General features: G+C 31.0%; 1 protein-coding gene across 1 annotated transcript in view; it reads right to left on the reverse strand.

Annotated features, from left to right (window-relative positions):
- The window catches only part of nAChRalpha7 (nicotinic Acetylcholine Receptor alpha7), a 33,878-nt gene extending 25,742 nt beyond the window's left edge, over positions 1 to 8,136 (reverse strand). Inside the window, exon 1 of the mRNA XM_088270850.1 lies at positions 7,999 to 8,136. Within this exon, the coding sequence (XP_088126976.1) occupies positions 7,999 to 8,062 (64 nt within the window). The 5' untranslated portion in view covers positions 8,063 to 8,136. The remainder of the gene's footprint in view (positions 1 to 7,998) is intronic.
- Positions 8,137 to 13,166: the final 5,030 nt, after the last annotated feature.

Consider the following 13,166-nt stretch of genomic DNA (forward strand, 5'->3'; position numbering starts at 1 on the left):
GATGGAAATCTTTATTTGGACCTTGGTGATATCCGTGCCTGTGCCTGCCGCTAGTGTTGATTTATATTTGTGCCTGTTTTATAAATTTGTTTTTATACTGCAGCTATCTCGTTAAAAAACGTCAAATATGATTGATGTACTACGTCATTTGCAAAAATTAAGATATCTTCTGATTCATTCAAACCCTTATCCGCACCCCAATGGTGCACAGGGCACTGCATCATATAGACGCAGTGTGTTATCTTGATCGTTAATACATGAAGGAAAGGTGATCAGCCAGGTACCAGTCCAGGGTAATAATGAATAAATGTTAGAGTGAAAAAATCACTTGTATTTATTTGACCCCCCCTGGGAATCGAACCCGGTACCTCCAGAAGTGGAGCCGAGCGTGCTGACCATTACACTACGGAGGCGGACAAAATCTTCTGATAGGGTGATCAATTTTGCGCCACCCTGCAGATGACGTTTTTCCGTATTCTTATTAGATTGAATCTGATTTTATACAACTATATTACAATGTTCATTACGGCTTTCCTTATATTATAGGGAACTGTGTGCAGTTATCGACAGTGGTAAAAGGAGCTGTTCGTTGCCTTTCAATTTGCGGTATAATGGATTTCTATTTTAAGAACTAATTCTGAATGGAATGAAAGAGTTTATATGTTCGACTTTCTAAGGGCTAGAGAATTCAGTTGTTATTGAATAATGGTAACGAAGTGTACGTTTTACGAGTATGTACGACTATACCCATGTCTGTTGAAGTCATTTAATGTTGGAATATCAAAGAGGAAATCATATTTTATATCATTGGTTATGAAAAATGGAATTTTATTCATGTGTATTGGAAATTCATTCCAAAATACCCTAAAACTTTTTAAAGAAATAAATTTCGAATAAATAAATTGAATTATTCACAACGTTTTAAAGTTGTTTACATACTTGTGCACAAATCAGGGTTTCTCCACTTAGACGATATTTTAATTTTTTATATTTCAGCAAAGAAGAACAATATGAATGTCAAGGCATCAACAGGGCTTACGACCTGTCATAGGCTGGTCAACTAGGTCGTAAGCCCTGTAAATGCCCAGACTTCCACATTCTTCTTCATCTTTATTGATATGTCAAAAATAATGATAATGTCATTAATACGAGTGCGATATATATTATTGATTATTAATATTATCAAATATTGTAAATGAGAATAATTGTTTTTTACCACTTAAAGTTATATTTCTTTTTAACAACGACTAGTTTTGGAAGCTACAGATGCTTTCATCAACGACTTTTAATAAAAACTAAAGCACAAATCATTATCGGTACTGTATATAATAATATCATCAAATTAAAGATATACTCAAAAATATGTATATTTTTATAACGTAATGATTTTTATTCGTTTCTCTACTCGCAATTCATCCTGAAATTTCAGGTTATTTAAAATTTATTCCATTTAAAAAAGCTCATTCAAATCTGAAAAAGCTCTTTTTCAGATTTGAATGAAACTTACAACCACTAGAGATCCTAGAGCATTCATGAAAATGTAATTAACATACTGACAAAAGAAGTGTTTTCATGAGTCAACGTGTTACCCATTTAAAAAAGCGCCGCGAAAAACGTTATGAAGAGTCATCTCTGCACTCCGTTCTCATTATATGGTGTAATTTGTTGAAGTGGAGCTACTTAATTAAGCTTTCCGTTTATAAAAAAATAGAGCGTAACGTTATATTTTCATTTTATTTATTGTTTCGGCATTAACTTTGTGGTAAGACATGTTACAATGATTAAAGAAAACACTTGTTTTTTACCACTTGAGTTTTATTATTGACTACATGTTTCAGAAGTTAAATTTCCGTCATTCAGGTCTGTATAATAACTAAAATATAAAAATATAAAATATAAATACAGTTTTTTTTATATATTTTAGTTATTATGCAGACCTGAATGATGGAAGTTTAACTTCTGAAACATGTAGTCAATAATAAAACTCAAGTGGTAAAAAAACGAGTGTTTTCTTTTATGTTAAAGTTATGCTACATTAATTAATATTTTTTATTAAAAACAGCGTGTATTCATATTATATTAAGTGGTGTAATTATCAGCACGCTCGGCTACCGTTCTGGAGGTCCCGGGTTCGATTCCCAGGGGGGTCAAATGAATATTAGTGATTTTTTCACTATATTATTTATTCAATATTACCCTGGACTGGTACCTGAAGCGGAGGGCTGATCACCTTTACTTCTTGTGTTAACGATCAAGATAACACTGTATTTGTATAATGCAGTGCCCTATGCACTATTAGGGTGTGGATAAGGGTTTGAATTGAATATTAAATAATATATTATGTATTTCGAAAAGAAGTTTTTAATATTTAAATATGAATATTAATATGAAAATGTATATAATTGATCAATTTACAGTATCCAATTGATTAGGATGTTTAAAAGATGATTTAAAAAAAACTATATACTTACTGGACGAAAAATAATATTGTTTCAACAATTTAACTTTTGTTTTTTTTTTACTCAACTGATGATTAAAATATCATTGTATTATGTGCCGATATTTATGCGATAGAAATCCAAAGCTTAGAAAATATTGAGAATTTTCCACCAAGTTATTGAGTTTATATCGCAAAATCAATTCTTAATAAGTCATAAGCAGTCCTGAGTGAAAATATGTACTCGTATATACGGGAATTATTGTTAGAATAATATAAGTATATCAATTAACCATATATTTGTTCGTGTTCTTCTTCTTCAAACCCTATTCGTACCCGATGATGCATAGGGCACTGCAACTCATAAACGTAGTGTTATCTTAATCGTTATTAACACTTGAAGGAAATGAGATCAGCCCTCCGCTTCAGGTATATAAGACCAGGGTAATATTAAGTAAATATTAGAGTGAAAAAATCACCTTCATTTATTTAACCCACCTGGAAATCGAACCCAGAACTTCCAGTACTGTTCATATACACTAAATAAAACATTTCAGATTTTTTATTGTTAAAGGTAATTGGGTCCCTTCTACCCAAATATGTACATACCATATTAGGTGAAGTGTTAGAGAATTTTGGGGTGGAACAAAAATAATGTGGTAAAGTATTTACTTGTTAAAAGATTAATAATGAGGTTTGTGTAGAAGTCTGACCTGAACGGACCCACATCATCCCCACCCGATGTTAGGAGCAAAGTTCATCATTTATCACAGGAGCCGAGACAAGTTATTTACAGCACAGCGTGTTGTTCGTTTTTCTGCCTTCTGAACTTTTTGTTGATCACTCTTCATCTACGGTTTTGTGACTCCAGATTTGCAACTAATCGTACTACCGGGTGGCCACAACTAACGCTACATTTATTTAAAAGTAAAATAAATTTAAATAATTTAAAAAAAAATGAGAATTTGTGAATAAAATTTAATTTTTAATGCTAACGTGAGTTAATAAATTCTTTAAAAAAATGTGAGCTGGATTTTTTATTTGTTAATACAAAGGAAAGTAGATTGAATGCAGTCGAAATTTTCTTCGAGTTCTCTCATACTTAAAAAATAAAACAGTGTGTGATAAATGTTTGAATGGTGATATAAGGTACGAATGCAAGGTTGAGAGAAGCATTATCGATAAAATTAACAAAGGTGGGTGAGATCGTTTGGGCATGTGAATCGAATGAGTGAAGAAAGGCTAGTCAAACAATTTATGAGGTGAATCTGGTTGATAAAGGAAGCAGAGAAAAACCAAGGAAAACCTGCCACGATTAAGTTTTTCAAATATTTCAAAGTGGTCAGGTCAGGATTCGGAATAATCGGTGTATGTATGAGAAGATGTATTTAATATATAGCGCCCTTGAGGCAGCATTTTACGAAAATGGCGCTATGTAATTATCCAAATTTATCATTTTAATTATTTATGTATGTTTGTGGAAGAGGTAAAGATTGTGGGCGAAGACAGTTTGGTGTGGTGTTCTATTGTCTTTGCCTATTCTTGCGGATAAGCGGCGTGATGTTTAGTACGTTAATCAGTTTAACATATTTTAATTCATATGTATGAGCAAGCGACGCCAGTAACATCCTTTAAAGAAGAGGGACCTGTACTAAAGTGCCAACTTTGCTCCTCGACCACGCTTCAACGAAATTTTATGATAAGTTCTGAAAGCTCGGAAAAATTCTGAAAACTGAAAATAATTTATATATGCAGAAAAATAAATGGTGAAAAATCAGCACAGATATTGGGAATTCAAAGCTTTTTACAAGCCAGGAATCACGCTGTTCCCTTAGTTTGTAACAACGAAGGGTATAACATAGAAGCGAACTCCTGGGTAGTCAGGGATGTTATGTAACGTAGGTAGAAATAACAGGTATTCAGGAGGCATTGTTATCCTGTGACCGTGCCGAGGTTCGGTACGGAAAGCCAAGAGGAGAGGGCACTGGGACCCATATTACACGCAATTAATCTTCCTCGCGAAATGCTTTAGTAAACGAGGGATATTACGAGTACGTTCGCCGTACATAATACTGGCAATACTTTTCCAGTCCAATCTCATATTTCCTTTGTTTCTACATTGTGATTAATTGCTGACGTTATTCTTGGTTTCCGAAGATTTATATTACTTAGAGCAACTATATTAATTTTATTCGTTCACTTTTCAATAATATTCAGTATAAAAACATTATACGTGTGTTCGGACATGCTTTCTGTTTCATGATAGTTCTAAAATTATATATACAATATATATATAAATATATATATGTATATAAATATTAAATTTTCTACCATCCTTATTTTTATGTTACATATAATATTATATAAAAATTACACGTATATCATAATACGAGTCGATTAATTTTACATTGTGTTTTAAGGCCCAATATGCGATCGCAACTTGTCTTTAAACCCAGGTATCATAAAAAAAGTTTTTTTTTTCGACAAAAATTTATGTTTATGAAAAGAGTTATTAAAACGTTAGGATTAAAAAAAATAATTAAAATATTTTTTAATATATATTCGTATTCTAAAATAAAGTCGTATGTCTAAAATAACATTATTTTTTAAAATCACGACAAGCTTCTAGCGTGGTCATTCGCGTTTTGAGTTTAAAGTCTGCGAGTTCCCCCTTAAGTGACTAAATGATTTATTAATTTTGATAGGTAATTAAATTAAATTCTATTTAAATCGATTTAACAAAAAATTAATGTATTTTAATAAAAAAATGTAAAATGGATAATATTCCTTGGCTGGAATGAAATATCTAAATATTGACAGGAGTTTGGGAAACCCGCAGAGGGTATCAGAAAAATCAATATCCTTTTACTGAAATAGGCACACATTCTCCCCCTTCACTTTTAGACCTGCTGGTCCAAAGAATTTTTGAACACGAAACCTGCGGGTAAATATTTAGCGGATTTTGTCCGGAAGTTGGGAAAGTTATAAATATCTCACGGAAAATTCTGTATTGTTTGTTTCCTTTTGCACAAAATGTTATTTGGAAAAAATAATATTCGCAATATTCACTAAACAAACAACAGGCGACTGATTAAAAAATCATGGATACCCAAAAGAACACTGTAGGCAGAGCGAATAGAACGCCAAACCAATATATTTTTGTACACAATCTTCGCATCTTCCAAATTCATACATCTTGTCATACATACACGCCGATAATTCCGACTTCCGACCAGACAATATTCAAGTATTTGAAATTCTTGATCATGCCCAGATTGAATTGGTCTTCTTCTGCTTCTATACCAACTACGTTCGCCTCACACTTTTTAAAACTATCCTTTCAACACTTATTGGATTCAAATAATTATATACAGCTGAAAATATAATTGTGCCGTACGTTATTAATTTCATCGGAGTTTTATTAAAATGAAAATACAGATTTATTAAAATATTTCTTAAAAATATACGGTTTATTTTTCTGTCACAAATATTATGAATACTACACAAATATTCGTTTAACTTTTATTTTAAATGTTATAGATGTCTCAACTTGAGACAAATCATGCGTCGTGTACCTATAATATATGTATATTGATACATCAACCTTAGAAAATCCGTGATCCAGTGTCTAATATAATAAACATAAAAAAAATACATTTTGCTGTATCATATATTCCAGATGCTTTGTTTCCGGTTACAAATTTCTATATATTATACATTATTATAATTTTGTTTTTAATGGTTTTACCACTGAATTCTTTAAAGAAAGGGTGCATCTATAAAACAGCTTGATTTTTTGGAGAAAAATTTTAAGGCATATTTTGGATTTTTTATTGTTATATTACTGTAACGCGTCTATAATTTTATATTACTTTCAAATAATAAAAACAGGGTGTTTTATGAACTCATCAATTAGAAAATAGGAAAATTTGAAATGTAATGAAAATCTCAACATTAGAAAATATTTAAAACATTTCATCAATAAGAACGTACTATATTGTACGTTTTGGTACCACTAATAATCAATCTTACTCCCTTGTTCTAACTATCACAGATTTAAAATTAAATGACAATTACAATATTTAAAAAATTACAAAGCTTTTATAAAATTCCTCAAATTTATACAAATTAAAAAGAACCTTTGTTAAATTCAATCATTGATAGATAACAGATTTAATGTTACATAAAATATCACTAATCACTACTTAAATTATTTTTTTAACATCTCATCAAAGGTGAAGAAGAATATGGAGTCTGGGCATTTACGGGCTGACGACCGTCATAGGCTGGTTTAAGTGATCACGTTACACACGTGTAACAATCACCGATTCTACCTATTATTGACAACCACACTACTCAAATTCTTAGAAGTTTTATATATATGAACCAATTTCTAAACATTGTTCCTGAATCACTAGAACTTCACTAGAGACATCTATTGGTGAGATAAAAAAGGATTGTTTATCAAGCAAAAACTCTTATATTACGGATCTCACTACTGCTTATGTAAAAAAAAATCAAAATTGTAAAAACGTATGTTCTTATGTAGTAATTATATTCGCTTGCATTCCATTGATCTTTTACTCTCGGAAATATGAATTGGAATAATAATGAATGGCTTCAAAAAACAAAAAAGCGCGGAATTGGTTTCCTAATTACGAATATCCTTCGGAATAGGTTGTTAGTTTTGATGAGCCCAGTTACGGCTGAGTTTCAAACTTTTGATTGGACGATCCTTTATTCATTCATAATGTTATTAAGGCAAACTATGCCTTTTTTGCGGAAATTGATTAAACAAAATTTAAAATTTAATTAACGACTACCCGGAGAAATTCTGCTAGCTTAATTACTTAGAGGAAAATTTAACTTTGTATTCATTTTTTGGTAAAGCAATACAATATTTACGAAATACAATAAAGATATAAAAATTTAAAATCCAATTACAGGTTTTCACTTAAAAATAATCCTATAAAAATTGTCATGGTTATAAGCATAACTATGTACATAATATTAAAACTTACATTTCTTAATTAAATAATCAAGATTATTTTAGATAAGGCATTTTTGTTGAATAATTTTTCTTTCCAAGTATGTAGGTGTGCAGATAATCAAAGTGTAATTATTAAAAAAATATATATATTGAATTGACTGTTTTCCCGGGAAAGCTCGCTACCTGTCTAAATAAAATAATCAAGACAATTTTCGCTTAAATGTAATTTCGTATATTTACTTCTCTATCCAAGTAGGTAGGTATGCAGATAATTATCGTGTAATTTTTAATTTTAAACAATATATTGTATTGGCGGTTTTCCCGGGTAAGCTCGCTACCTGTCTTAATCAAATAATCCAGACAATTTTCTTTAAGATGTAATTTCGTATATAATAACTTCTAATAACTTCTATATCCAAGTAGGTAGGTATGCAGATAATTATCGTGTAATTTTTATTTTTAAACAATATATCGAATTGGCGGTTTTCCCGGGAAAGCTCGCTACCTGATAACGTTTCATGAGAGGATGTTTCAGTCGCGGTTTCAGGGGGTTTCAGGCCGGAAGACTTACCAATAGGGCCCAGCGCTCCCAGCACGACGAGCACGAGGGCGGCCAGCGGCGCCCCCCTCCCCATCCCGCCCCTACTGCCGACCTGCCCCAGCTAACCCATCTCTAGTTAACACTATCCACTTGACTATAGACATTTCTAGTTAGGTTTACACTACTGTTTACGTTTTTATTTTAGTATTTTATTTTAGTTAGTTAGCGATTTCTTTTTAGCGAGTTACATATTATTTGTGGTTTATTTTAGGGTGCATGTTTAAGAACGGTCGGTGGCCTCGGCCGCCGTGCGGCAGCAGACTGACTGAGGCGGCTCGCTGTGCCAGGGCGGGGGCGGGCGGCGCGGGGAGCAGGCCCGGTCAGCTTGCGCAACAACCCTCGGCTCTCTTCTGATCTCCCCGTCAGCCTCCGGATCGCCTCGGCTGCTCTCGGCTGCTCTCGGCGCCACGTGCTGCAGATGGGGCCAGATGGGTCCGCCGATATTCGCGCGGGGAAGTCGTTTTAGCAGAGAAGGAAATTTCAATTATGTTGAGGTTGGCCGAAATTTCTCTCGGGGATAAATAACTCTCAACTTTTAGACCCTTTCTGTTGTGCTTTTTAAAAAAAAAATAATTAGCATACCACAAAGTTGAGCATATGGTACATCGTATTTTCCGTACTAATTAATTCCTAAAGGAATATACGTTTCTGCAACACATATTTACTTTCAATGAATGAAAATAACTCAAAATGATTATTTTTATAACTATATTTTAGATTTATCGATTTTTTAATATCTTTATTTGTTTCTACATAAAAAAATTGAAATGTGTAAAACAACATATGTATGGTATATAAAAAAGTCTTCGTTTATTCACAATCTTACATTTCCTAACGTTATTCGTCGATTACTTTGAAAATTCATTGCCACATCATTGCTATTTACTATGCGAGTTTTTTTCTTTTAATATCCTCTTTCTTTTTCATTTAATCAGACTGAACCACAGTATGTTTGGTTGAATATACCTGGCAAAGTTTAAAAATATAATAAAACGTATTTACAACATGCCTGTTTACATAATGTACATAATATATCGTTAATGTTTTTTTTAAATCGCCTAGTCAGCGCTGAGATCATTCAACATTGAATTCTTGATGTGTCCCTTGTTTCGTACAATTTGTATTTGACTTCAGCCTTGATCTTTCTCTTTTCCCCTTTTCCTCCCTCCCGTTCCTCTTCTAGGTATTTTTACAAATGTGGAATTTTGTAATTGAAACAGTATATGTACTTGTTTTGTAATACTCGTATATGTACGTGTGTGTGAATATAACTTGATATTAGTTATCAGTTTTCTTTTGTTTTATTCGAACCCAGTCACCCAGCGAGAGGATATTTCTGCCAGTGTCAAGTCTTATTTTCATTACATACAATACAATAATTAATAAAAAAATGGTTTAAATGCGTTAACCTTTATTATTTTAGAAATATAATAGAAATAGAAATTCTAGAATTAGGTTCATAATTGAAGGGTGGATACTTGGGTGGGATGTTCTGAATGTTTAATTCCCTAATAATAAAAATGAATATTTGCCCGATGAGTAAAATGTTATCGCTCAAAATTTAAGTTAAATAAATGTCTTAAAACTGGTGGGAATAAATAATTTTCCGCTTAAACTGCACATCATTTCACCGTCGCTATGTGTACAAATAATGACGAAACACAATAGTAGCGGCGAAATTCGTAAGCCGAGTTGATTTGTGATACTAATCACGCTAAGTACACAATATTGCGCTGCATTCAATGCGGGCCTGTTCTCGGGAGATCGATAGGGAGGCGCGCGCATCTCCGCCCCAGAGCGAGGGATGCTGCGGGGGCGCCAGTACTGACCCGCTCTATGCCGCATGCTGCGCCCCCCGCCCGCCCCACCCGCGGCGGAGCGCCCCGCCACCAACCCCCTACACAGCGGAGTGCGACAGTAGAAATACATATACGTACATAAAGGAAAAGCTCGCAGAAGTATAAATGAAAAATGAAAGCTATGGAAAATTAATGTGCGGTACTTAAATAATATTTTTTTTAATTTTATTTATAAAAAGTACTCAAAAAAATACAAACAGAACAATAAATAAAAAATGAAAGCAATGGAAAATTAATGTTTGGTATTCGATAATATTTTTTTATTTAATTTATTAAAAGTATTTTTTTGGAAATACTCACAGAACTTTGAATACGAAATAAAAGTTATAGAAAATTAATGTGTATTACTTCAATAATTTTGTTTGTTTAATTTATTCAAAGTATTTTTTTACGGAACTTTAAATACGAAATGAAAGCCATGGAAAAAAATGTGTGGTTCTTCAATATAATTTTTGGAAAATTTAATTTATTTAAAGTATTTTATTAATGAATAAATTTAAAAAAATTTAAATGAAAAATAAAAGCCATGGAAAATTAATATGTTGTACATGATTATTATTTTTTTATGTAATTTATTCAAAGTATTTTAAACGGAAATAATCACACAAGTATAAATACAAAAATTAAGCCATAAAAATTAATTTGTGGGACTTCAATTTATTTTACGAAAATACTCACGGAACTTTAAATAATAAATGAGGGCTGTGGAAAATTACTATGTGGTACTTGAATAATATTTTTTTATTAAATTTATTCAAAGTATTTTTACGGAAATAATCACAGAACTATAAATAAAAAATGAAACGGAAATTTAATGTGCGGTACTTCAATATTATTTTTTCAATTATAGATTTGGCGTTTGATTTGCAGAACTTCATTTTATTTCATGTATCATTTTATTATTATTATTTTTTTAATAATTTCGTTTATTCCAAATTATTTTTTATCAGGCACATTTTATTTGTATATAATTTATTCTTAAGTACTTTTACGGGAACTATAACGGGACTTGAAATAAAAATGAAAACTAGTGAAAATTTATGTGTGGTACTTGAATATTTAAAAAAAAAACATTTATTCAAAGTACTTTTTGAAATTAAACTATTAACCCTTGTTGTTTTTTTAAAAATTAATTTTAACCAGAAAGGGCTTATACATTACATTTACTTATTGAGAATATATGTACATTGATATGTGTAAGTATCGATGTATATCATTTAACTTAAAATACTTTATGCAGGGGGGGGGGCGTTATCTAAATTTGATTAATTAAATATATAAGTAATAATTTATCGTACACGTATCATTTGACAACACTTCTTAATGGTAATAAAAAAAATTATGCGATACGTCTTTTTAAGAAACATTAAATGGAAGCAACGAATTTAATGTCTACGGTATTATTATCGACGATATTTAGCATTGTAGTAGACAAAATTTACAGTGATTTATCATAAATATACCAAAATGTACGCGAACGTAACGTTTTAAATACAGTTAATCGTAGCAATGTAAAAAAATAAATTATTATTTTTTGGATCGATTTATAACTGTGGGTAAAATACCCGTTAATTTGTTTAAATCGAAATAGCCATCAAACATCGGTCAAAAGGTTGAGCGAGCACCAAAAAGGGCGAATACTCTGTTAGACGGGTTGTTTTTTTTAAATTGATTTCACTTGATCATACTGACTTGACACCATGTCTTCAAAATAAAAATAAAATACTTCGTGGGAAGCTATTGTTGTCGAATGAGGATATCTTGAATATTTTTCAGTCTCTGTTAAATCTTCAAAAATGGTCGTCAAATCGTGATTAATTTTCAAAATTTTATCGATTTTGAAGATTTTATCGTTTTCATCCTAAAACTGTTAAAACTTTAGTTTAACTTTATTTTATTCATATTATTTCAAGAAAAAACGATTTTATTGTTTTTGTTTGTGATCACAGCAATAATGCATTTTATTTTTTTGTATTTTATTTAGCAAGATGTTCCAGATAAGATAATAGGATCAAATTTATTAATAAACTTTTTAAAAATCTGTAACAAAATATCGAATACAATTTAAAGAATCCAACTTTTAAATTATTATTCCTTTATGGAATCCAATTGAAATAAAATGTAAAAAAGGGTCCTTCTCACCCCGCCGAAAATATTGGGAAATAATAAAATGCTAATTCAATGTTCTACTGTTTCTCAACTATGGAGATGGAAATTATGGCATTTTCTTAAGTACTGGGTTCGATTACCATAATATTGCTTTAGGTTTAAATAAAACTTTGCATTAGAGGTGTTCAACGTCTTTCGCATGAGTTCCGAAAAAAAAAAATTTTTGAGATGTCTAAAATCCTCAGAATACGAAAAAAAAGGTTTTTTCCCCTCCTCTACGTATACGAGAATTTCAACTAAAAATTAAAAGGTCTTGAAAAATCTATTTTTTTGGTCGTCTATACCAAAATATCCTGATGATATTCTGGTAATATATGGCAATTTAACAGCATCAAATTTTGATTGAATGCAACAATACAAAACTCTTCACCATTTCAAAAGAATCACATTGTTAAATAATTTTCTAAAGGATAAAATTTATGTTATTCAATTTATTGTGACAAATACATAATGCTATATATGCAATCATATAAAAAATCTATTCTATAAGGCACAATGCCCTAGCGCTAAGAATTGGATCGATTATACCTTTAAATGCGAACTTAGATTTTCTTAGTCGCTGTTAATAAAAGAACACTTATTTTTAGATTAAACTGTATTATTTTCGATTCATCGGTACGAGGAAATATTAAAACGAATTCATGGTATTGAAATTCTTTAATGTGTAAAGCGAAGTTTCATTGTCATTCAAATATCCTGAAATTTCAGTTATATTTTTTCAATTATTATTAGCACAATTTCTCAATCGATTTAGACATTTTAAAATACAATAAGCCTTTCTTCTTATTTTTTCTTTGTTGACATTTCACCCTCGAAGAGTCTATTACTCCTGTAGGTACATTGATTTTGTAAGTTAGTTCATTCAAAAAATGTATTTTTTATTTATTTTTATCCTTGTGTTAAAGTGAAAAAAAATGGGAAAAATCTTAGCCACACTCAAGTTTTGAGCGACAAAACCCAAAATTACTCCTACATCCAATTGCATGGTGACAATTTTTCGTAAATATTTAATCAATTGATGTTTATTGATCATTTTCATTCATACCTACTTAAACGTTTAATATTTAGATGTGAGTCGTTTTTTTAATAATCGGATTTTTATGATTGCTT

The sequence above is a fragment of the Brachycentrus maculatus genome, unplaced genomic scaffold (assembly GCF_059751285.1).
Source record: "Brachycentrus maculatus isolate JH-2025_06_01 unplaced genomic scaffold, ASM5975128v1 h1tg000396l, whole genome shotgun sequence".
NCBI classification, from domain to species: Eukaryota; Metazoa; Arthropoda; class Insecta; order Trichoptera; family Brachycentridae; genus Brachycentrus; species Brachycentrus maculatus.